Source organism: Hydra vulgaris, chromosome 11 (genome assembly GCF_038396675.1).
Source record: "Hydra vulgaris chromosome 11, alternate assembly HydraT2T_AEP".
NCBI lineage: Eukaryota > Metazoa > Cnidaria > Hydrozoa > Anthoathecata > Hydridae > Hydra > Hydra vulgaris.
This window is the reverse complement of record NC_088930.1, coordinates 17,632,482-17,660,000: the sequence shown is the minus strand read 5'-3', so window position 1 is coordinate 17,660,000 and position 27,519 is coordinate 17,632,482. Positions and strand designations below refer to the sequence as shown.

The window sequence follows — 27,519 nt, the reverse complement described above, 5'->3', positions numbered from 1 at the left end:
TTTTTTCACTCTTTCTTCTTTTTGTTCTGCTGCTTAATTGTTTCCATTCAAGGCATTTTCTTCCAGGTGTTTTCTTTTCATTTTGATACGTTATGTTATTAAAAGTTGACGCTATGGGACGTTTTTCTAATTTTTTCTAGAATAACAAGATCTGATTCAAGCCACTTGTTTCTTTAATTTCAAAGCGATCACGTTGTCGAGTATAATTATAAAGTTTTGTTTTTAAATTTTGAATAAAGTTTTCCATTATTTTAAGTATACTTTTATATTGTTTAGAAGAACGCATGTCTGTCTGATTCACTTCCAAAATGAAATCAAAAAGTAAATTTTGAAGCAATTGATTTTTATCGATTAAGACTCTGTCTTAAATAACTAAATAAAGCTAATGTTTCGTAAACTTTATTTTAAACTAAAGTGAGAGAAAAACTATATTAACTTTGGTATGTATATATATATAAATATATATATAAATACATATATATAAATATATATAAATATATATATATATATATATATATATATATATACATTTATATATATATATAAATATATATATATATATATATATATATATATATATATATATATATATATATATATATATATATATATATATATATATTCTACAACATAGATAACGACATAAACTATGTACTTGAATAAAATAAAGTTCAAATTAAAAAGTTTTGTTCAGACGTGTCAGGGAAAACTCTAAAAACATGAAAGCTGCTAATTTTTTCTATAAAATGAACTTTTTAAAACTACATTACTTTCAAATGGGGCAAGTTGGGGCAGCTAACTTTTTTGGTTTTTTATAGAATGATACAAACTCTCTTCAAAAAAAAAAATGGCTTCGCGAAGGAAGTCAAAGGTAAAAAGTCCTAGCTCCGTAAAAAACAATTTAAAATTGTTTAAAAAGCACTTTTTAAATGCATTTTTTACAACTTGTATAAATATATATCTAACCTTTTTTTATATATTTTAAAATAGAATTATCTATTTTCTTTGTATATAATAAAAACTAAAATGGAAAGCCTTGTATATAGGAAGAAAATTAGGTTTTATTAATGATAAAATTTTAATGATAAAAAAAGCTGTTTTCGATCACTTTCAAACGTGTATTAACGTATATAAACTATATTTTGGCCAAATTTTAAGTGTTTCTGAATCGCTGTGCACTGATCAAATCCAGATTTTCCATGGCATTTTTAAGAGCTGCTGACATTTCTCTCGGCTTCTTGGAAAGTGGTTTGATCGAGTTAGTACAAGAGTTCGATCTTGTCTATGAAATTCCTGTTGCTTCAGTGAGGGTCTTTCATCAGGCAGGACTTGCATTAAAAAATTCGTACGAAGATTCAGCATTTTCAAAGAATATTTTGATCTCAATGGCTTAATCAAATGCATTCACACCAGGCAAATTCAGACTGTGAGCGCTACGGGAAACGTACAGAGCTTCAAAATAATTTTGCCTTAATAAGCCTCGAGCTTGAACCTGACATAACATCTGAACCTAGCCTTGCTATCACATCAGTGATAAGCTTGACTAAATTGATTCCGTTCTTCTTCTCAAAAGCTTCAACACACAAGAATCATTCTTTGATTTTTCAGTGATAGTGAAGTTGATTTCGGTGATTTCATGATCTTTCATAGAGGAGAAAACGAATAACAAAGGTTATCAGCTAATTGTGAGATGTATTGGGGTACCATCAGCTATATAAGTGAAGTAGATACCATCCTGGATTTTTTTGACAGCTGCACTCCAGATAACACCACAAAATCCTCTGATAAACTCGTTTTGAGATAAGGGAGAGGTAATGGGTACTCATTCTGGAGCCCTCTTGCTCTTGGTGTCTTATATCTTCCAAATGGGATGCAAAAATGGGGTTGTGGTAACCAATAAACTCCGTTGCCAAAGAGAGAGAAAAGGAAACAGTAGATAACCTTGGTAATCGATATCTAAACCAAAAAATCTCTTTCTACTTTTTCCTTGTTAGACAAAGATATAAATTAGATTCAAAGGAAAGATTCTCTAATTAGAATCACAGGGATAATCTTGTTGCTTTAAAGAATGTAAAGGGTTTCCCTATAAAAAGATTACAACTCAATTTTTTTGACTCAGAACAACTGGCCCCCAAAGCTAGTATTAATTATTTCCAAGTCAGCTTGAGCATTACATACTCCTCTGAAAGGCACTACTTAACGAAGTTGTCAATGCTATCAGTGTCAACTGCTTCAAAGTGAAATCAACTACCATTATAATTACTACAGAGCAATGCCTTCCATGCAATAGAGTACGAGCTAACATTGCTAACTTATGGAATAAACCTGGTTCTGTCTAATTCAAAGACAATCAAATCCTAATTTTTTTGTAAAAAATAGTTTGTAATTAGCTATAATAATAGAATTTAAAATTACAATTTTACTATTAATTGTTATACAAACCAATACTAAAAGCAAATAACTCAAGAAAAGACTTAATTTATAAGACCTTACGTAAAACTAAAAATTTAAGTAAAATTAGTTTTTTGATTCAAAGAGTTATAACAATAATGTTTCATTCAAATTGTTTTGCAACGACAAAAAAAAAAAGACGAAAAAATTTGAAAATATATTTTATATATATATAATATATACTTATATATATATATATATATACATATATATATATATATATATATAATATATATATATATATATATATATATATATATATATATATATATATATATATATATATATATGTATGTATACCCATACATATATATATATATATATATATATATATATATATATATATATATATATATATATATATATATATATATATATATATATATATATATATATATATATATATATATATATATATATATATATATATATATATATATTCATATATGAAGAGTCCAGGGGAAAAAACGGCCACATTTTATTGGTTTTGAGATTAATTTTTAAGTTTCAAAACCGTTTTTTAATAATAATTTTATTACAAAGTTACCCTTTTTATAATAATTCCACATTATTACCTATTTTATAGGTAAAATCAAGAAATATTTATTTCGGCTTGAAAAATACAAGTTTTATCACTTAATATTTAAAGTAGGGTCAAAACGGACTATGCCGTTTTTTCCATTGAAAAATGTTTTTTCTAACTTTCTTTCAAATTTATTAACAATATAATTGAAAAAAAAAATAATTTATTATTATCTTCTTTTTATCAAAATTAATAATTTAATATCAAAGATTATAAAAAATATCAAACATTATAGGAGATTTCGAATAATAAATAAATAATTATATATTGTTTGCAATATGGATCTTTATTGATCTAAATTCTGCTGGATTTATAATTGTACAAACTACGGATAATAACGTGTGCATCATCTTTATTTAATGTAAGATTTAATATATTACGATATTTAGAATTTTAATTGCTCATGTTATTAAACGCGCTAAAATTTAATTTCAAAAGACTTTAAAAATAAAGTACAGGAACAAGACTTTTTTTTAAACAAAAGAACTTAAAAAAAAAAAAGTTATTTTCATATATATTCATTATCTTCATCCGTGTTGTCATCATATGGTAGTGAATTAAAAAAATCAGGTTTGTTTGTAAACTTTTTAAGTACCTGAAGATCTTTATATTTAGCTATTGATATACACAGTCTTTCACTATACAAGTTTAAAGGGTTTTCTAATATTGCCAGTTCTCTTTTTCTTCTTTCATCTTTGTCATTCTTATATCTTTGTCACATTCCGGGTAGGAATGACCCCTTTCAGGAAAGGTAATTTTAATGGAATCAAATCTTTTCTTATGCTGACTCATATAATCCAAAAACCTAAAGACTCTAAAGTTTTTATTTTGCTCAGCACAAAAATCACAGAATAAATATATGTTTTTGACTAATGGGCTTAAATGATGCATAAAAAAATCATATGGCATTGATGTCACTTCATCTGAACCCTTTAAGGCAACAGTTTCGTCGTAACTATAGATAAAAATGTCTTTATTAGCCAATAAATGAATGTTGAACGAAAAAAATGAAAGTTTTCTCTTATAATAAAAATCATTGCTAGAGTTATTTGGTACATTTAATTTTTTTTGATAGTCAAATGCAATGACTTCATAGTTTTGCTCTCGCAGCGCTCTCAGTCTAGACTCTATTTAACTTCTACAAAAAGTTTCAGCCTTTTTTTGGTGCAAATCTCTTTCATATTCAAAATTTTTAAGTGTAATTTTTAATTCTTGTGCTTCGGTATTAGCCAAAATATCTTTAGAAGCAACATCAATTCTGATTTTAAGTTCATCACATATAGCACATGTGTCTGTTCGAGGGTTACCAAAAGCAATACTAAACTTATTGTTAAATATTATTTTATATGACTCATAGCAAATCTTTACATTTGGATGAATTATAACAAACATGCTATACATTTTATTTATATTCAGTTCTTCAGGTAAATAACATGTGATTTCAAAAAACTTCCCGCAAATTTTTTCTCCGCGTAAATTCATCAATTTTAATTGGTTCGCACGCCATTTTGTAGAGAATTAAATTCTCTACAAAACTCATTAATTTTATACTGAGCAACAAAATTGAAATGATGAAAAAAGTTACTTCGAAACAAGATGACGTAAAAAAGCGAGTGTACGAGTTTATTGAAATTACCCAGAACATTCCAAAAACGCAATTGTAAAACTTTTTATGATGGAAAGTATTCCAAGATCTACGCTCTACAATATTCTAAAACAAAAAGAAAACAACATGTTACCCGAACGACAGGTTGGAAGCGGTAGGAAAGCAGTTAAGATGACAAAAAAGAAGATCAAACAATTGGAAAAAAAAATCGACCATCAACATGGAATCAGTCAACGTTCTCTTGCTAAAAAATTCAATGTCAATCAATCATACATATGCAAAACGATAAAGCAGAAGACAATCATTCATTATCATAAAAAAAATAAGGCTCCAAAAAGAACTCCTGAACAACAATCAAACAGAGAGCAGTATATGCTAGTTGTTGGGAAGCTAAAAGTCTGATCCAACTGAGGAATCGTACCAACTACTGCCTCGAACATGTCGACATTGAGCGCGTACATTGACTTGGTAATGAGAGTTTTAGAAGAGTTGATAAAGTTCGCAGACAAGGAATGGAAAATTTGTAATTTTTTGTAATATTACTCTATGAACATTGCTCTTTTTGAAACATCGTTCAAAACTTAAATAATAAGTCATCTTTTTAAAAATATTTTAGAATTTAATTTGTCCAGATTTTTTGGAATCACATGTTAAATGCGTCTAAATTTCTCATTAGAATAGTGTGACTGCCTTCCTCTGACTGATGAAATATGGGTTATTATTTTTTTACGTACATCATCTGGAATCTTATGCGGCCTTGTAAAATGTTTTCCTCTCATATCTTTAGGTGGCTCACCTAAAATTATATTGTTAAGTTTGCATTAAGTGTACAATCAATGAAAATTTTATACTAGAAATAAAATTTTTCACACATCGTTGTCTTTTTCAACTATTATAATTATTATTCTTCTTCAAAAATTCCAATTTAAAAAAAAAACTGCACCTGTAGTAGAAATACTTCTTTTTGATGTCTCCACTCTACCTTTTTTTATTCCAAATATAGAAAGAAAGGCTTTGAATTACACTTGTACAAAATGAGATTTACCATTATTTACAAATATGGTCTTCTTCTTTTTATGTTGTTTACCGATATAAGTCCAGGAAGAAAAGAATCTTGCATTTCTTTGCTTGTTGTTGAAATGAATGATTTTAATAAATAAGCTCTGTTTTCCTCATTTATAACTTCAAAACAATTAAATCTGACGCAGTTACAGTTCGGACCAGTTTTATGATCAGAAAGTTTCTGCTTTTTCTGAAATTGTGACGACCTTTCTTTAAATTTTCTTTTTCTCAATTTACTCGTGGCTTCAACAAGTTTATCACAATCAGCCATCTTTTACTAAGTAAATTTGATTTTTGAAATAAATCATTGGATAATAAAATCACGTGGCTGAATACTATGTTGAGTTTGCTGTTTTTTTCATTGTAAAGACAATTTCTATAAGACAAGCACAATAGATTAAAAAAAACTGAAAATGTGACTTTGCCGTTTTTTCCCCGGACTCTTTATATATATACATATATATATATATATACATATATATACATATATATATATATATATATATGTATATATATTTATATATATATGCATATATATGTGTATACATACATTATTAGATATATATATATATATATATATATATATATAAATATATATATATATATATATAAATATATATATATATATATATATATATAAATATATATATATATGTGTGCGTGTGTGGTGTGTGTGTGTGTGTGTGTGTGTGTGTGTGTGTGTGTGTGTGTGTGTGTGTGTATGTATATATATATATATTTATATTTATATGTGTATATATATGTATATATATATATATATATATATATATATATATATATATATATATATATATATATATATATATATATATATATATATATATACGTATATACATACATATAAACGGCAGGAATGACGGGCGTTAACCCGCACCTGCCTCCACACCTATGTAAGTCAGTTTACATTGGCAAAATATAGCCTGTGCAAAATATTATTATTATTATTAACTTCCTAATACCAAACATTGTGTTGAATTTTACTTTACATGAGCAAAAATAGTAAAAAACATATAACGCATTTAAAATAAAAAATCGCTTTGATAAGTGTTACGTACTTTGCAATAATAATAAATAAAAAAGCAAAAAATGTTTATTTGTTATTACATATTTTTGACCGTCTTAAAGGAAGTAAAGTTCTTTATTTATTTTCTTTAAGACAAAACAATTAAAAAGAGTCTTATTGAAAAATTAATCTGATTGAAAATTTAATGTTTTGACAAAAAAAAAAAAAAAATTGAATATGATTATTAACTTTATATGACCACTAAAAGAATTTTATTAATATAATTTTGAAAAAAAACATAAACTATAGACCTTTAAATAATTTTTAAAAAACCATTTAAATTTTTAGTTTTATTTACTTATTTGAGAGTTTTTTAAAAATAAAATATAAAGTTTAACCTATGCAAACTATTTAATCTAAAAACGAAAAAACTTTTTAATAAGACTAAAAGTTAAATAAAGATTTCTAAGAAGTCTACTTTAATAGAACTTATCCAGCACATAACAGTGATGCTTGATAAATTCGTTTAACACGCATTTGTAAAGAAAAACCGACCATCATTTTTCAAGAAATTGTAGTTTTCTTGAATATTTATTCTGAATCTACAGTAATCCATGTTACTGGGCTGAAAACATTGGGCCATACCTAAATACATACATACCGATCTAACTGCTGAGAAAGTGTTTATGGTCAGCAAAAAATCGCCAACCTTGTTTCTATGTTTTATAGTAAGACCTTTATGTGAATGTTTTTTTGCTGACTTCTAACAGTTTAAGGTCCTATATATATACATTAGGGTGGAGTGAATTTTAGTTTTTTTTACAATTCGTTTAGCCTGGGTGTGCAAAAGTTGTCTATTCATTTCAGAAATACATAAATAAACAGTTCAGCCAAGCCTTAAAAAAATGCTTATCATCTTTTGCATTGCAAATTACAATTTGGTACAAAACACTTACTGCTGTTAACGCTGTTAGTTATCTTTTACAATTTGTAGCCATTATTATCAATGACGACGTTTGATTGAACAGCTGCTAGAAGATCTTAAACAGATAAGCTTTTGCTTGCAATGTTTTCAAAAGGCTGTAGTTGTAGTTAGATCACTATGATTTGAAACTAAGATTTACTAAAAGAATGCGTAAATTAATGCCTTTTTCCGTACATTTGCATTATGCTCCAGATTTTCAGCATTACTAATGTGTCAGTAGCTGAGGGTGAATGATTGTTAAGAAAACTGAAGATTTTAAAAATCTTTCTCCTTTCCACCTTAGGCCATGATTGCGTTACTCATCTTTTGATTGTTTCGATTGAAGAAGATTTTGCTAAAAATGTGAACTATTACAATGTTATCGATATTTGGGAAAAGCTTGAAAAATTCATTTTTTGGTGCTTTACTAACCTTTCTTGAAGATTTTGTTGATTGACTTTTTTTCATTGTTTTTAAAACTAATATTTTGATTCATACGGCAGTTTTCATTAATGACCCCATTCTCAATCCAGAGTATTATTAGTATCTTAGAAATAGATAACTGCTGCATTCGCAAAACTTTAAATTTTGTAATTTCTTGGTTTGAATAGGGACGTTGTTCTCCATTTTTGACCCATTGACCCATGACACAGGCACCATTGGCGCTCTTGAAGGCCCTGATGTCAAGTAAAAATAATTACTTAAATTAATATCATAGCAGTATTAAATACCGTAAATTATCAAAAACTATATATTATTATAGTAACTTAAGCTATTTTAGGCCCAACCAAAGAATATTATGAGATATTATTTAAATATGAAAAATATTATGTTAAAAAAATAGCAATTACAATCTAACATACAAAAGATACTATTTTGTACTAATGTAATCCCCTAACTTCAAAGCGGCAGACAGGAGGATGGGGGGTAGTTAAAACATTTACAAAACTTTCGCTATTGGATTTTTATTGCCTTAATTCAAACCCTAGAGTTTTGAATATCACCAAACAAAAATGGTTTTAGCCTAATGTAAATAGTGCAGTGTAATGTAAAAATTCTTTTATAAATAGATATTTAAAGATCTGATATATAGAAACATATATAAATACATATATATTTATAAATATATATACATATATACGAAACAGGAACCTAGTTTAATAATGCCTCTCTACAGAGAAACATATTCAAATGTAATGCATTTGTTTACAAATGTTTTGTATTTGTATTTGTTAAGAATACAAAGAAAAAAATTAAATATATAAACATTAAAAAAGTATATATTATAGATAGAGTAGCCTAAATGGTATAGTTTAGTAGTACCCCTTATTTCAAAATATGTAAAAACTAATAAACATTTTTTAAGATAATTTATAATGAACTTAATCAGTTTAAATGATGCAATTAAAACAACTTAAATGGTGCAACATAACAAATCCATGAGTTACATGAAAAATATTCACGGCTCACAGAGCATCAAATACCTATTTTTGGCTGAACACCATTGGGCTGACAAAAAAGCTATTGAAAAAAAAGAACTCTGTTCTCTAGATAAAACTGACTTTATTACATATGCAGTTATGACAAACAAAAATAATGAATGAAAATTATATATTAAAACAGGTTTTAATATAGATTTTTCCATGTTTCCGAAATAACACTTTCAGACATTGCGCAAACTCCAAACCTTAGTATGTTCATGCTTATGTCAAATGAGAGTGTTTTGAAAAAAGTTACAGTGATTGTATCCTGGGAAGAAAAGTACCTCAAAAAATATGTTTTCACCGAATTTGAGGTCAATTAGGTAATAACATATTTATTTTTACCATATTATACTAAATTTAAATTCATTGACATTTTTAATTTCATTCAACAATCTTTTAGTGTTTGAAAGTTATGACCATGTTAAGAAGGTGGGGGTTGAGGGTGGGGGTAGGGGGTTGGGAAGATATGCTTACCATGTGAAATCCTCTTTATTTTGGGAAGGGAGTAAATTTTACATAGTTTAAAATTTTGAATTTTAAAAGATTATTATTAAAGATAGTAAAGATAATAAATAAAATTAACAGCCTGTCAATGAATTTAAATTTAGTATAGCATACTAAAAATAAACATTTTAGTAAATGAATATCTACAAAATCAAAAAAACCATAACACCATCATAAACAGTAAACATTTTTTCCTGAAATGGCGGCTTAATTTATAAATTCCCTAATTTTACTCTATAAGCCTGGTAAAATCTCTGCAATTAGCTACAAAACCTGTATTCAAAAGCAGAAAAATTTCTTAAAGCACCTTTATTATAAAAAAATATTTCAGTATTACACCCTGACCATAAGAGACTTTTAGCTGTTAAAGAAGCAGCTTACCCATTAGAAAGAAAACTCTGATATTAAACCTCCAATATGGAGCTAACAGTAGAATGAGTTAGTATCGCCAGGCTGTCAAGACGTCATTTTTTTCATTTTTTTCTGGGTCTTTTTTAGTAATTTATTTTTTTTCTTTTTTTTCTGAGTTTTTGTAATTTTTTTATTTTTTTGAATTTTTTCAGTTGAGATTTTTTTTAAGTATTTGGACTTAGTAAAGGTATATTTTATTTTAAGTTTATTTTTTGTAATTTGAATTATTTTTGATGATTTCAAATTTTACAATAAATATTCTCTTACAATCTTTTTTTTTATAAGTTATTTTAGTATTTAAATATTGTAAGTTTTAAATTGTCTTTATTACTTTTACTAAATTTAACTGAATCGAGAACTAAATTTTGAATAAAATTTTCAGTATTTGTACAGTTACAAGTATCTATTTATTTTTTAGTATATTAATCAGTAGAGAGTTCTATAATAATCAATATATAGGTCTAAGCCATAATGGTTAAATGGAATGAGGTTTGGCTGAAAAAACTTGATAAAAACCAAGTTAAAATTAAACTATGAGCTAAGAAAAAACCCTCTAATTATGCAGTCTGTAAACTATGTTTCAATGATTTGAAATACAGTTATGTTGGTTTTTTGAGCACTTTATTAGCATTCTGCAAAACCTATACATAAATTAGTTTCTGATATAAGAATTTCAAAAACAGCTCATCATTTACACGTGGGTTCAAATAAAAACTCTATTGGGGGAGAGAAAGTAGTACAATTAGAGTATTCTATAAATGATAAAATTTCAGCTGCAGAAACTATGTGGCTGTTTAAAGTAGCTGAAAATGATCTTGCTTTAAAACATTGTGATAATACATGAGTATTATTTTAAAGAATGTTTCCAGATAGTACAGTAAGTCAAGGTTTTAGTATGAGTAGACAAAAATCATTATATATATTCCAAGATGGCCTTGGACTTTTTTTAGAGAAATGCCTGTGTATATCAAAATGTCAAGGTGCTTTTACTTTAATGTTTAATGAAACAACTATAGCTCAGCAAAAAAAAAAACAAATGAATCTCTTATGTCGTTTTTGGTCAGAAGAAGAAAATCAAGTTGTTACAAAATATTTAATCATTATTCTTTGGCAGAGCAACAGCAGAAGATGTCAAAAAAATGCTTGCAGATTTACGACAAAATGAAAGATTTGATATACCATGGGATCAACTTTTTAATATTTCAGCTGATGGTCCTAATATTAACAAAGCCATTTGGAACCTATTGGGCGATTGGCAATTTTGATGCCACATGTTATAAAGGAAAGAGAGATGAATTTTTTAAATTTAATTGCAGTGTAGAATTGTTTTTTTAAATGTACTTTAGTAATTTTATTTGCATTTATTACATCTTCTCTTTATACATATTATAGTTTCTTAAGATTTGTTTATGATAATAAGATGTATTGTTATGATTGACTGAATTAACCAACAAAAAGATGTATTATTGTTCGTTAATTCAGTTTTCTTTTAGGTTTAATAACAATTTTTTTATCAGAACTTTATCTTTATTTTTGATTAGGTATCGTTTGTGAAAGATGAATAGAAATTGTATCAAGCAGCTAATATCTCAAAAGACTGGTATTTAGATTCTGAAAAATTAAAGAGAATTGACTATTACTGGACTATAGTTTATAAAAGTGATCATGAATATGGAAAAACTAAGTATCTATATTTCAGTAAAGTTGTTAAGAGCTGTTTAACTATTCAGAATAGAAACGCTAGTGCAGAGCGTAGTTCATCAGAAAATAAAAATACATTGACTGCAGAGCGAGTAAAACTAAATAATGAAACATTAATGGCTCTGAGAATATCAAAGGAATACGCAAAAAGTTGCAATGGAGCATATAATGTTGATGCTCTCTCTAAAGATGTTGTTCAAGCAGTGCAAAATGCTCACAGAATATATAAAAAAAAAAGAAAAGCTGAGGAAGAAGAAGAAAAAAGAATAACTGATATTCATAAGCAAGAACTTATTGACAAAGAAATCAGTACAAAGAAATACTTAAAAAAGTTGAAAAAAAACAACTAATACCTCAAAAGATCAAAGGGAAAAAAATCTTGAAAATGATGAGAAAAATGTAGATCTGGAGCTTGCCCAGAGAATGCTAGATGAAGCGACCAAGTCTATGCAAAGTGCCATCAATAAAGAAGACATAATAGGTATAAAAATTGCCTATGAAATGGTGAATAGTAAAAAATAAAAAAAAATCTTGAAAATGCTACAGCACATACAAATGAACAAAAAAAGTTGAGTAAATATTGTTTTAAAACGAAAAAGTGAAATGGATATTTTAATTAATTGTTTCAAAAAATCAAAGTAGTATTGTAAAAAAAGTTGTTGTGAACTTCTTGTTTAATTTTTTCGAATCTTATTTGGTGTTTTGATAATCTGTTCATTTATTTTATATTACTTTAGACATTTTTGATGACTTCTGATTTGTTTTATCTTAAAAAATAGCTGTTGAACTTTTCATTTTTTTAATGAAATTTTTTCTTTTTTACCATTTTCCACATCAAAATATCGTTATTTTTTTTTCATTTTATTATAAAGTTGTTGCTTGACAGCCTGTATTGCTAAAAAAAAAAAAAATTGTTTACTCCTGATATGCAAAATAGGTTAATTCAAAAAGTCTCCATGAATTCCACATAGGTAATTAAATATTAAATTGGCGGAACATGTGAACTACTTCTATTTTGCGACAACTTTTCTCTACATTTCCAAATTGCTCATCATTTGGTAAAAAAAAACTATTAAAAGAAGAATTAGAAAAATTTTGAAACTTTGATTTTTTTTAATATCTACTATGAAAATAAAAACATGAAGAAAAAAATATAAAAACTTACCGTTAAAAAATTTTTTAACGTAAAAATTATTAACTTTTAACTACTGAGACACTTATAAATTAAAGTAATTATTAGGTTTGATCTAGAGAGATGCTCATAAATTAAAAAATATGTTTTATGCTTTTATTTTCTCTGGTTTATCCTTTATTTTATCACTGGTTAAGTTTGTTTCTTTTTTCAGTTTATGGTTGGTTTATTTTTAATTTTCTCTTTAAATTAGTTTAGTTTTTTCAGAGCATTATTTTAATTTGCAAATTATCAAAAATGCAAATAAAAATGGTCACGTTGTAAAAAAAATATATTGTATGGGTAGTCATTTAAAAGTGCAACCGCACGACTCTCCTGAGAAGGCTTGATATGTGTGTGTGTATTTATATATACAAAGTTTTTACATATTTTATGTTTGCTTTAAATTTCTTTATTTTTTTATTTTTGTAGAGTTAAGGAATTTATAATTTAAGTGCCATTTCAGGAAACAATGCTTATTGTTTATGATGGTGTTATGGTTTGAGTATAACTAAATTCTTTTCTCAGATAACACACAGAGTGTAGCTACTACATCAGTAGCGCCATCAATAAGTCTTTCGCCATCCTCAAATGATTTGAAAAAGAAAGAGAAGCCTGGTAACAAAAAAGTACAACTATCAAAAGGAGATATTGGTACTCCATCTGACTTTAGGTAATTATATTTCTAAAAATGGTATTCTTTAGCATTTAATCATACATAATCATGATGCATAAGGTAAACTCCACTGTAAACTACAAAAGATACCCCAGAAATACCTTGGTAAACCTTAATATGTTTTTATTTAAAAACATATTAAGGTTTGAGTCTCAATATGATTTATTGAGATCAAACTTTTATTGAGATTTTATTAAGATTTTAGTTTTATTAAGATTTTTAATTTTTTTTTTAGTTTTATTAAATTTTTTTTTGTTAATTATTTTTATTAAGTTTTATTAGGATTTTTAATTTTTTTTCACTTCAACTACTGAAATCTATTTAGGCAGTTGTTGAAATCAGATATCCTATCAACTTTTATTAGCACTTAACACATTTTTCTTTTGAAAACGCGCTGTAGATGCATTACAATGTTATTCTTATTCCTAAAACGCATCTAATATGCTGTAAAATATTGCTCTTATTTTTGTCATTGCTGTAAAAGTCAATAAGCAAGTGTACAAATAGACTTTATATTAAGGCTTTGTTAATTTTCTGGTGCATTCAATGTAAAATAACTTCAAAGTGCATACAGTGTAAAATAACTTATTTTTATTTTAGTTTCACTTTAACTGGTAAATTAATTAAAGTTATTATCAGTAATTTTTAAATTTTATTTATTATGATTTTCATTATAATTTTGATGCAACAGTTATAAAAATTATTCCAGTTAAATTTTAGTTGCAATTAATTTTATTGCAATTTGAGATTAATATAGCTGCTAAAAAATGTCATTTAAAATCATTATGGTTTAGTTAAATAATTCAAGCTTTTATTTTTACATTACTTTTATTAATTACAATTTATAAATTATAAATTGGTGTTTTTTTTATATGGTTTTATTATCACTAGTCAACAGTTATGCAATGTTTATAAACCAAAGTTGATTATTTTGTACACTAGGGTTATGATTTTTTTCAACCCTATGCTTCTGTACTGTAGTTTAATGAACTTTTACCTAAAAAGCACAAAATGAACTATTATTTGCATATCTATTGAAAAAAGTTTATCCTGCCATTAAAAAATCGATTTTGACATAAGTACTACTATGTACTCAAACGTATTTAGAATGCCATAGTCATGTAATACAATAAATTTTCAACCCAACAATGTCTCAGACCGTTGACTCTTGCTCTTGCTTGTTGCATAGAAGGAATAGAAGGTGCAATTTTTCTTTATTTTTGCATAACAAATATATTTCCTTCATTACTTTGCACATTGATTACTTCTGGGGATCTGTAGTATGGATGGCTCTCGCTTCCAGTGATTTTTCAAAGAGCTTAAAACCTTTTGTATGGATTCAGTACTTCAACAAAGTTATCAGCCGTTTTCATTTTACAATTAGTCTGTAAACCAATGGTCTGCCCAGCCATACGATATAAATCGACATCCTAAATCGACTTACTTTATGCAGAACGGTCCTTGTTGTAGGAATTAAAATGAAGATCAGGATTGCTAATATTGCTTGGAATTCCACCTCTTCCACCATTGCTGATGTTAGGTAATTTCTGAAACCTGATCAATGGAGAATGTTCCTTTTTTCATCAAAAAATCGGAACACATGAGTGAGCTGAAATAAAAATTTCATATCACCTCTCCAGCATAATGTTTCGAGAATTACTTCTATTTCGTTATCAAACTGTGTTTTCGGTTGTTCGCACTCCAGTAGTTGGGATAAAAATAGATATACCATATTCGGCGATTGCTTTTTTCTTCCAAGTTCTACATCCATCACCAAACGGAGGATTCTATCTAATACATGGTGTTGATTACTGATAAACTGAGGTTTGTTGATGCGTTTCTATGTGAACATTTGTTGCAATATTACAACAAAACCACTCTTTTTTCTATTGTTAATGCTGGTCGTATCTGCAAAAATCATCTGTGTTGAGTTCCATAGATGAAATTCATTGAGAACTTTAGAAATTCCTTGAGCAATAGTTTTTCCCCTTCTTATTTACCATCTACCATCTTACCTTCCATCTAGAAAGCCCTGGACATCCAATATGATTTATCTTCTTTCATTTTTATGGTCGACCACTTGATTATCAATTCCGTTGATGTGCTTGCCACTAAAGTGAAAGGACCAACTTTCCATATGCAACTTTTCAATCATTTCTTTTTTGAGCTTGATTGCCTCTTTGATTGTTGACTTGTAAATAGCTAATTTACATTGAGTTGGGATTTCAATGCCTTCACAGACCAATTGCTTGCATATGTTAGCAGCTTTGTTTGTTGATACTCTTGTGTAGGTCACCAAGTTGACTGCAATTTTGCTTTTTGTGATGTGTTTTGCTTGGTGTAGGAATAGTCTTATCTTCTTCATCATTTTATATTCACTGTCATCAGCCTCAGTCAGAATCACTAAAACCAGGGTAGTAAGATGATGAGTTGAATGACCTATTAGAAAGTTTTTGTCCTTTGAAGGGATGGGTTGTTTCTTTACCGGCTGCTTAACCTGTAGAACATCCCACTGTTCCTTTGCTTTCCACTTGGAGATGGTACAATCGCTTGTCCTTGGAAGATAATCATGTTCCATCCACTTTAGTAATATCAAAATTTTCATCAAGGGGTTCATAGCTCCCTTGCTTGACACATTCATCATAACATTTCAGTATTTTAACAAGCTTTGCTCGTATAACTTGATCAGATACATGCGGAAAATTCAGTTTATTCTTCCAAAATTTAGTGACTTCTTTGGAAATTTGCACTATTCGCTCCTTTCTTTCTTTGATTTTTGGTCCTAGGAAATGGTAGCGCTCGATAATTTACTTTTGGAGCCATTCTGACGATTGCACAATTGCATTGGAGAGGTATTCTTTCAGTGAATATTTTTCCAAAGAAACCATTCTTCTTTTATGAGAGTTCAAATTTTACCAGATTATTGGTCCAGACATCTTTGTTCTTCTGAATGCAAATATCGCTAGACTTGTAAGTCGTGTTGCTTCTGTAATAATTATAAAACTAAATAAGCAGTTACATGTACACAGTCTAAACTGTTCTAGAATATTCTTAATTGTTCCAGAATGTTCTAATTTATTCTAGAACGTTCTAAATTGTTCTAGAATATTCTAAATTCTTCTAGAATATACTTAATTGTTCCACAATGTTCTAAATTGTTCCAGAATGTTCTGAAATAATCTGGAATTTTCCAAAATGTTTTAAAGTTTTAAACACTTCTTATATATACAAGTTTTAAATGATTTTCAGCAAAGCCGCACACATTAGTAGTAGCAGTAACAAGATTAAATAAATGACGATTCGTAATTTTAATTGCGGGGTGACTTTTTTTGAGAAACTAGAGAAATTAAACATGTTTTCAATGTTTTCTATCTAAAGTCCATCGAATTATGACACAGGAAATATTTTTTTTTTGTAAAAGTCAAAAAGTCATAACCCTATTGTGCATACTAGATGCGTTTAAATATATTACGTTGTGTTTTTATTTTTTTTTATGCTTAATGATAAAACCAATGGTTAGTCCCTATAATAGTGATATTATATAACTATGATATTAAAAAGTTGAAAAACTGCTATTAATATATGCAAATTAATATATGCAAATTAATATATACAAATTAATATATACAAATTAATATATACAGCAGCAAAGTAAATAAACTTAATTGTTAAAAAAAAAAAAATAAGTGACACTTAATTTAGCATTATAAATGACACTTTTTACAAAAGCAAATATTATATTGACGTTCATATCCATTATACACCACTGAAAGGGGTGTAGAGTCGATTTGAACCCTTTTTGTTTCGAAACTTTTTGTTGTAAGCCGAGTGTTAAAATTTTGAAGAAACATATCTTTAAAGAAGTTTAACATATTTTAGAAGATTAAGTTTTTTATTTAGTTGAGGTTTGTTTTAGTTGAGGTTGGTCTCGTGGAGATAGGCACGTTGCCAAGGGTATATTTTGCAGGGTTTGATTTTAATAGCTTTAAATAAAAGTATATGATAAACCAAAAAGATGTTTTGAATTTTAAAAGTTTAAGCAACATTTACTTTTAGACATGTTGGACATGTTGGTTGGGACCCTAAAGGAGGCTTTGATGTATGCTTTAATTTTTTTTTTGTAACATTTTTGATAATGATTAGATGTTTTTATGATCTGTTTATTTCATTATTAAAATTGCATTTGTTCAAAATATGTCATTAATTTAGATTTTTAATGTTGGTCCAGAATGGAGAAAGTTATTTGATACAATTGGTGTAACTGAGAGGCAGCTTAAAGATGAAGAAATATCTAAGTTTATTTATGAATTTGTGCAGTCTCATGGGGGTAATAAAAACGCTACTAAAGAACTTGAGTCTGGAAATGCAGATAGTAAATTTTATTTATGAGTAATTTAAAATCCCTTTTTAAATAAAAAAATAAGTACGAGATTCTTTTTAAAAATATAGCAAAATAGATATATTTATTCTTTAAAGAATATTAATGCAATTATAACTAACAAGCTATTGTTTTACAGAAATTTAAATGCAGTATTAGGCATTGATGCAGAGTTTTATTGATTTTTCAGTACTCCGAGGTCAAACATAATGGGCTCCACTTCCATACTCTAAATTTTTTTAAATAAATAACAACTATAATGGTCTGGGATCATGTGTGGAAAACAGTTGCTTAATACTGACTAAAGATATGAGCAACGACTTAGTGACAACACCTGTAAATTGTCAACAAAGCCCTCAATTGTTTATAATGGATTAATTTTTCAAAATATGCGCAAGTTATTTCATATATTTTATAAGCTGTGGTACATTTGCGGCACACAAAACATTTCAATATGGATTGCTAAAAAGTGCTACTTTTGATGGCATTCTTGCAGCTTTTTCTCATCTTTTTTTTCTATTATTATGAGAAGTTCAGCGTGTTATCTAGACAAGTGTTGTTTAAGGTTTCTTACATTTGTCAGTTACAAGACATTAAAATGCATATTACTACTCAAATGATTCTATAAATATAATGAAAATATCTGACGGTAGTGTTTGATAAATGGTTAGTAACCATTACTGGTCAAGAGTGTCGATTATTAAAAGCAAATAATAATAGAAAAAGGCACTTATTGATGCAAATTATCAATATTATTTTCTTTTGCTTCTGAAACTGCTTTTATAAAAAAACTCATAAAAGTTTTGTTATCATGACTAGTTATAAAATTGAATGTTGTTTTAGCATTTTGTTAATACAACATTTTGTTTTAATAGAATGTTTAATATATATATATATATATAAATATGTATATATATATATATATATATATATATATATATATATATATATCGATAGATAGATAGATATAGATATAGATATAGATGACTATTAAGGTTCCACCGAAGTTAGGCAAACCCAATCGTTTGGTTTGACCAAACCTTGGCAAATGTTTGAATGAACATGCAAAGAGTTTAAATTTTGGAAAACATCATTTCTTTTCCCAAATTTATTTCAAATTTATCTCATTTATACCGTGGCTGATAGTTATGGTGCGATAAGTTAAACATTAATAAAAGGTTAAATAATAAAATGAATTGAACTCTAAATTTATCACCATTTGTTAAACAATAAATATCAAAAAGAAATTTAAAAAAAAGAGATGTTTTATTGAACTTAACTCTGTGTAAAGAGATGCTCATTGTTACTGTGGTATAGCAATAAAATTTTTTCAAATTCTTCGCTTTCAACAAGGGTGCAACCAACCACCATTAGAGTTGGATGTTACTAGAAGAAAAAAGATGAACTTTATCGAGCAAGATAACAATCGACAGACGATTTAAAAGATTGCAAATAAAATGAATCAGGAAAGCAAGGTGAAAGAAGCGAACTCCAAAGTACAGATGTTTGAGGAAAAAAACTAGACAAATAAGAGTTTTTTGAGTACTTAGGAATAGCCACAAAAAAAAGGATGAGACTTAATTTAATGAGTAACATGGGAATGAATTTTAGTTGATGGCACAAGAGATGCTAGCTCTTTAGAGCAGTGCCCATTATAATATTTATGGAAAAGAGAAAGAGAAGCAACATTACAACAATGTAATATTGGTGGGAGGTTTGCTACAAAAGCAGGTCCAACTATATTTACAATCCGTTTTTGCACCTTGTATAAAAGAGAAAGGGCATCATTAGAAGATCCGCCCCAGACATGGCAACAGTATTCCATACAAGGATGGGTTTGAAATTTATAGAGATAAAGAATAGCATCTGGAGTAAGAAAGTGTTTAGCACGATAGAGAGATGCAACCTTAGCAGATGCTAATTTTGCAATGGATTTGATATATGGTTTCAAAGAAAGATTGGAAGTAAGAGTTAATACTAAAAGATGAAGAGTAGATGACTGATCGAGTACATTACTGTTCATAAATATAGGAAGATCCAAGTTATTGCGATAATGATTGGCTGAAAAAATTAGGCTTTATCTGAATTAAAGTTTACCAGCCACTGTAAGCCCCATGCTGTAGCAGAAGTGAGATTCTTTTCGTGCTCAAATGTTCCTTTAAGCAATCAGTGAGTGTTGGCTTTTTATCAAGACAAGAATAAATGGTAGTAATATCAGCACACAATGCCACCTTAGTTAGAGAATATCTGGAATATCATTAATGTAAATTAAAAAGACTATAGGGCCAAAGGTAGAAAAATGAGAAACGCCTTAAGTTGTAGGATATGAAGAAGAGTACTTACCATCGAGGTGAACTTTTACACTACTATTGGAAGGGAAGGATTCAATAATTTTAAAGATGTTACCTGATACACCGTAAGAAGAAAGCTTATGGAAAAGACCAGCATACTTAACTTTATCAAAATCGTTAAAAGCGTCAAGAGCGATAGCCTTAACTCTCTACCTCAATCTAATGCACAATAAAACCTATCGGTTATTACTGTTAGCAACTCACCTCCATACTGATTATCAGAAGTAAGTTATTAGATTCAAGGTTTGAGATTAGGGGTTTGTTAATTAAAGATTCAAAATCTTAGCATATGGTAGGAAGAAGACTAATGGGATGGTAGTTAGATGAGTCAGATCGCTCTCCAGAATTTTTGAAAATAGGGATAACAGATGCTGCTTTCCAGCATGCTGGAAAACAATACTCTGATAAGCACTTGTTAAACAGTATTTGAAAGGTTATTTGACAGCTCCAGAGAACACTTCTGCAAGATTATTACAGCTACGTTGTCTTGACCAAAAGCTGTAGAAGAGTCGAAGTAGGAAATCACTTTAGATACAAAAGCTGGAGTGATACGAATGTCAACAATGGACCAACCTGTTTTTCGGCAATATCATGAAGAACGCAACTAGTGGAATCAAGAGATGATATTGGTGAAAAGTTCTTAGCAAACAATTCAGCTTTGTCTTTAGGTGAGGTGACAAAGTCTGAATTATATAAGAGAGGTTTAATAACAGATTTGCCCTGATTATTGATACTATTAAAAATTCTCCTGAAGTCACAAGAGCCTAATTTTTTGATGAAATACAAGATATCATGACTTGAGAATTGCGGTCTTTGTTGTTAGACAAAAGTTTTCTAAAATGATTTTTTAAGCTATAGTAAACAGACATCTGTATTCTGGAAAATTGTTTAGCTGATAGATATAGAAGTAATGGTTCTGATTGAAAATTGCAGCAGCACAATGTGAAGAAAGCCAAGGAAAAGAGTGAGACTTTAGTTGGAATCGTCGAGAAGGAATAAAAGATTCCATGCTAGTCTGAATCCGAGAAGATTTGCAAGAAGCACATTTATCAGCATGAAGGGGAAAGATTACTCCCCTGAGCCATCACAAAGAAAATCACGGAAAAAGTCCCAGTCAGCTTAAAGGTAGTTGTAAGAGGTGTGATTATAGGGGGATTCAGACGATGAAGAAGAATCAGGAAATAGTTTTAGAGAGATCAAACCGTGATCAGAAGCACCTAAGGGTAAATGTGGAGAGACTTAGAACTGACTAGTGTTAGAAACAAGATATAAGTTGAGTAGAGAAGGTAAATGATCTGGGTTGTCTGTAAAGCGAGTTGGAAAGTTGACTATTTGAGTTTGAGATTAAGAAAAGCAAAAGTTGATGGCTTTAACGCCTGCAGAGCCACGGACACTAGAGCCAAGTCATTCAGCGTGATGAGCATTAAAGTCACCAACAGCAATGGTTTTGGCTGATGGATAAAGAGAGAGGGCTTGGTTAATTTGATCATAAATAACAGTACAGTCTTGAGATGAAGGAGAGCAATATAGAACAAAGAGAAAGACGATAGAGTGAAGTGGCGCTAAACGAAAGCACGTTAAAAATTAGCCTGTGGATTTAAACCATGTTTACTGACAAATGGGTGAATTCTTACGAATGTAAATGCCCAGGCCACACATTTAGCTGTAGTAGTCTTTATGAATTAAAGAAAGATGACCATCAACACTAAGATCTCAAAATAAGACAGCTGAACTCAAATTAGTCTCACAAAGAGCAATTTGGTCTGGTGAATTTTGCAAGAGATAAGACTCAACAGTAGAAGTTACTTCAAAGACCACGAATATTAGTGAATGATAGGTTTAAAGAACTTGTAAATGATGATAGTTTTTTGTGTTTTGTAGTTTTTGGTACTTTATTCATTTTAAAATTTATTAAAAAACTAGACTCAAAGTATAGACAGTACTCAGTACTTTGTTTAATAGCCAAAGCAATTGCCTCACTACCAATAATAAACCCTTAGCTGTAACAAAGGGTTCCAAATGTTACCTTGACAATGCACACTAAAAATTTAAACAGAGATACCATCTATGTGCAACATGGCACTGTTAATACTCTGATATTTTTTAGCTGTTGATGGAATCAGCCTCTCTGAGAGCTACTACAGAGTTCGGGAAACTTTACTACCAGGTTGCCTCAGAACCATATAACTGAGATTTTGAGCAGTACCTTCATTAGGTAATAATAAAATGAGTTGCCTCGACATTAAAACAGTAACATAAGCAAAAACATTGAGTCAAGAAGATCCAGCATTCAACATCCTAACAATGTATTAGAAGTTTATCTGCGCCAACCTAATAGATGAAGAAGGGGTGCGAGGCTAGTCAACTGAGAGAATCTGTTTACCCCTTAAGTCTTTTCCTAGGAGTCCATCGACAAGACAGTAGCCAAATGTATTTATCATCTGCTTAAGAAGAGTATTTTTATCGAGACACCATCTCTAGCCTTTTCTCAATCAAGAGCCCCAAGGCAAGGGATGTCTTATGTTGGAGTTAGCTTCTCCTAGCCTTTGCCTAAAAAAGCGTATCCTCTAAGGCAGCAGGACATGAAGGTATAAAAAGGAAATTGTGGTATTGAATAATTGAGTGGTTAAATGTTATTTTAATAGTGGGATGCTAGGCTTGTTTAGAAGTGTTATTAAGCCATGTTACTTTTATGCGCGATTATTTTTTACTTTTAATATTTCGATACATACTAAAGAAATTCATTTAATCAAATTTAATTTTAGTTACTTTTTTATGTTTGTTTTACATTTAACTGTTTGTTTATTTAAAGTTTTTTTTTATTAATTCAATGTTTTATTTTTTTTATTAATTAATTATTCATTATATATAGTTTCAAATCAATAAATCTTTTTCATCTGGTTACAAAAGTGGTAACGTACAAATAGGGAATGCAAATTTTGACGAAAATAAAAAAATTGTATTTTGGAATTAGAATTTTCTTTACGTCTATATAATAATAAAAATAACTTATTTGAGATAATTCATTGTTATTTATTGCATAAAAAATACTTTAAAATATCTTTAAAAATAAAAATGAAATATTAAATTATTCCAAATTCAATTAGTACAGAAACATTCTAATATGGTATATCATTTAATAATAAAAACTATAAAATTGTTTTATTTGCCTAAAGTATGCCTTGAGCTAGCAGAGATCAATAAAAGCTGCGTCTCCGAGTCTCGTTCGAACTTTTGTACAAAAGTTACCAGTAATTGAGAAGACATGTTCAGACTCCACGCTCAATGGCGGAATCAAAATCTAATGTGAGTAAACAAACTCTAATATTTTGCCTTGAATGCCATTCTCTTCAAAAAATTTTATTTCAGATTTAATTTTTGAAATTAAGCTTCTATTTATTATTTTTTGAGTTGAGTTGGACGTTATGCTGGACGATATATTCAATTGAATTTTGTTCTCCAACTTTTACATTAATCTTAAGAGGTTAGTTTGTTCTTCCAACATCACTTCTATCACATCGTCAGCTTCTGACTGCTCATCTGAGGAAGTTTCCATGTTAGTGTTAAATATCAATCTTTGTGCAAAGTTTTCAATAACTTTGGTTATTGCTTTTTTCAATGGTCTAGTGAAAGATACATGAATCTCACATTTTCCGCCGTTGTGTAAATACTGAAGAGTTCCAGACACATTAGTTCGTCTTTGGCTTAATCAGTCTATTAATTTCTTCTTTAATTTTAGTGAAAGTTCAACATATCCGAAATTCTCAAGCATAAAAAAAATGCCGAATCAGCAGAAGCAGATTTGCATCGACAAAGGGCTTCAACAGTAAGCTTCACTGGGAGATGTGCAGAGATAATGCTTTTAATTGACAAAGTTTCAGCATCTAGAATAACAATATCAGTTGCAATGTCAACCAATGCTTTTCTAACATAGCTTTCTAGCTTGTTAAATCTTTCAAGCATTTCGACTAAGCTATTCCATCTAGTTCTAGTGTCCATAATAAGTTTCAACTGTTTTCCCAATTCTTGTTTCACGTATACTTGAAGAATATCATTTGATGTTCTCGAAAAACGATATTTCTTTACAATCGAATGAACTTTTTTAATGAAAAAACTATATCCAAATTCTTCAGTCTCAACAAGCTCAGCTCCATTATAAGTTTGTTCAATCAAGCCAATATTTTCATCTTCAATGCATTCCTCAAACGGATCATCGCAGTCATTTACTTGATCTTCTACACTAACATTTTCTGTATATGTGTGAGCCACTAATTCAGTTGTATTCGAATATACATAACATCAATTACAGCTAAATGTATCGCATGTGTGAGGCACAACTGCTGATTACATGGCGAAAGCCGTCCAATTTTTTGCATCACAGCTGCCCCATCAGTTGTTATAGACGTAATATCTTTATCGATATTTAGATTGTTGTCTTCCAATGTGGTTTTCAGAGCTGTAATGGATTTCTCTGCAGGAAAAGGTACTAAACCTAAATTCCAAAACTGTTTCTTGCCATGGATATTCATATTTAAATAATATCGGTTTCTTGAAGATGTCCATTCATCTAGAGTTAAGCAAAATCTTGTTCCATCTTCTTTTAAATTTTCAAAATCCTGAATCCTTTTAGCCCGCATTTTTTGCGCGTATTTTAAAACCATTTTACGAATCGAGTTAGGTAATTTTGGTAATACATAATCTCGAGCGCCTCTAGCCAAAAACAAATTTTTCAAACCGATAGATGTACAGAAAGCTTTGAATGGTATATTATCTAAGGCACACGTTCGTGATACGATTACAGAAAGTTTTCATCTTTTTTTTTATTGAATAATTAGTTCGTAAGCATCATTTTTGATGTGCTGCTTTCTGGACCTTCATCTTGCACGACATCCCGTCTTAATACATTAATATTGTGCATTGATCGTAAATGCGTGTGCTGCGGTGTTGTCGTTGAACCAGCGGTTTTTACTATTTCATAACATAATTTACATTTTGCTGTTAGTTTTTTTAATCCTCTAAAAAAATGAATCCAATCAGAATTTTGATTTTTAGATTGCTTTGTGTATTCCGAACAACTTTCCTTTTAATAAAGGAAAGTTATTCGGAAGACATATTAGGATGTACTGTTGATAATAGTTAAACTTGTTAAACAAAACAAAATTAAAATTAAATAGTTATCAAATAATGTTGTCAAATTAAAACTGCTATTATTCCTGCTATTATTTGCTTACCTATTTAAAAAATATTGATCCAAATAATTCAATACACACCGCACTCCAATAAGCAAATCTCAACACTGTTGAAAATTGTAAAGTGTAAGAACACGAGGTTATACCAAATATTAAAATTATTACATGTGGATATGAAATGAAGACATGGAACCGTTAACTGCAATCACGTATTAACGCAATAAGCAAATCTCAACAAATTATTACACGCGGATATGAAATGAAGACATAAAACCGTTAACTGCAATTCAGGAATTTTTTCTTTGTGTCTACTTGTATTATGCAGGATAACTGTAATTTATAAATGTTTTTTTTATTTCTTCTTATAGAATTAGGATGTAGAATATTTATTTGTACAGAAACAAAAACACAGTTTAAAAGTTGGAGGGAGCATGAAAAAATAAATTTTATTTTCGGAATTCGCTGGAAAACTTTCGGAATTCGAAACTATATCATAAAAACAAATTCTGGAATTCTCAAATTTCGAGATGCAATTCCTATGTACAAAAGTGCTTGATTCTATAAATGCATTGCAGGATAAACGATAATCAAGCATGTCAGCAAAGTTAAATTAGAGAGTTTTTTAGTAACTATGTGTAACTAAATTATGAAAAGAGCATTTTTTAGTTTAGAAAATGCTTTTTAACATAAGTTTTTTCATTATCATTAAGTTTTTAGATTGATGTTAGAATGAATGTTGATTAGAAAAGATTACCTAGTTTATGAGTAGCAGGCGAAGATTTTTCTAAAGCCAAAATATTTAAAAAAATAATGTTGACAGTTTTTAATTTTTTTTTGACCATTAAGAAATTCCCCTTGAACAACTACCCTCTTATTTAAAAAGAAACAAGGCGATAATGTTGTGTTATGAATGTTTTAACTAATAAATAGTTTAAGTTTAGATAAAAAAGTTTTTTAAAACAAGGAAATTTGTTTTTTTCAAATAGCATATTTAAATTTCATTAATAGTTTTTTTTATAAAATTATTGTTTAATTTAAAAATGTTTTATAAATATTTTACAAAGATAAAGACTTTAAATGATTTTTAATGTGTTTTCAGATTAAATTTAATTACAATGCAGTACTTTAAAATACGCATCTGGTGTAACTTAACTTTTAACAATGTAAATACGGATATTGAGTAAAGTTATTTTTAATTGTGTTACGTTTTTTCATTACACAACAAAATCTCACAGCAAGGCCTGGTATGTAGGTTGTTCATAAATGTTTTAATGTGATGGAGGTCTTATATAGAGCCTGTGAATATGAAGAAAATGTCATTGATGAATCTTTTGTAGAGGGTGATTCTTGAATTGTCTAGTAATAGCTTCTTCTAGTGTACCCATGAATATGATAGCGTATGGTGGTACCATGCATGTACCCATTATGGTTCATTGTCATTAAAATAATTTCAAAGTAGCCTATTGCTTTTCAAATTTAAGATAGCATCCGTGGATATTCTTTCCAGAATGTATTGACTGTTTTGGATAAATTCCAACCCTCTGCTTAATATGTGGCTCTCGGCTTCGGTGAGATTGTGGTCCGATTTGTTGGTAATCATTTCATTAATCATATCAGTGGTGACTCATGTTTTTTGCTCTTGCTCCACACTTATCCTATTGTGGAATAGTCCTCAGATGTTTTGCTTTTCAAAAAAGTCCTTTATTGTTATTGGAATAAGGTGCCTTTATTCCTCAGATGGCATCAAGATTAATCCATTTTTCTAGAAAATTTTGGAGAAAGCTGTTGAAAAAAAAATTATTTTAGTAAAAAAAATTCGACATTACTATTAGAGTGATGAGTAGCTTTTTCGCAGATATGGCTTAAGGGCGAGGGTCAATCTTATGATGATATAAAATATAATAATAAAAAAATTAATATAATGACAATATCGTGACCAATATAATTAGTGTCAATTGATAAAG

General features: G+C 28.7%; 1 protein-coding gene across 1 annotated transcript in view; it reads left to right on the top strand.

The window, feature by feature from the left end:
* Nucleotides 1-27,519, top strand: part of LOC136087480 (uncharacterized) — a 203,070-nt gene that overhangs the window by 110,070 nt on the left and 65,481 nt on the right. The window contains exons 4-6 of the mRNA XM_065810319.1: nucleotides 13,490-13,634; nucleotides 17,694-17,736; nucleotides 17,847-18,009. Of these exons, the coding sequence (XP_065666391.1) occupies nucleotides 13,490-13,634; nucleotides 17,694-17,736; nucleotides 17,847-18,009 (351 nt within the window). The remainder of the gene's footprint in view (nucleotides 1-13,489; nucleotides 13,635-17,693; nucleotides 17,737-17,846; nucleotides 18,010-27,519) is intronic.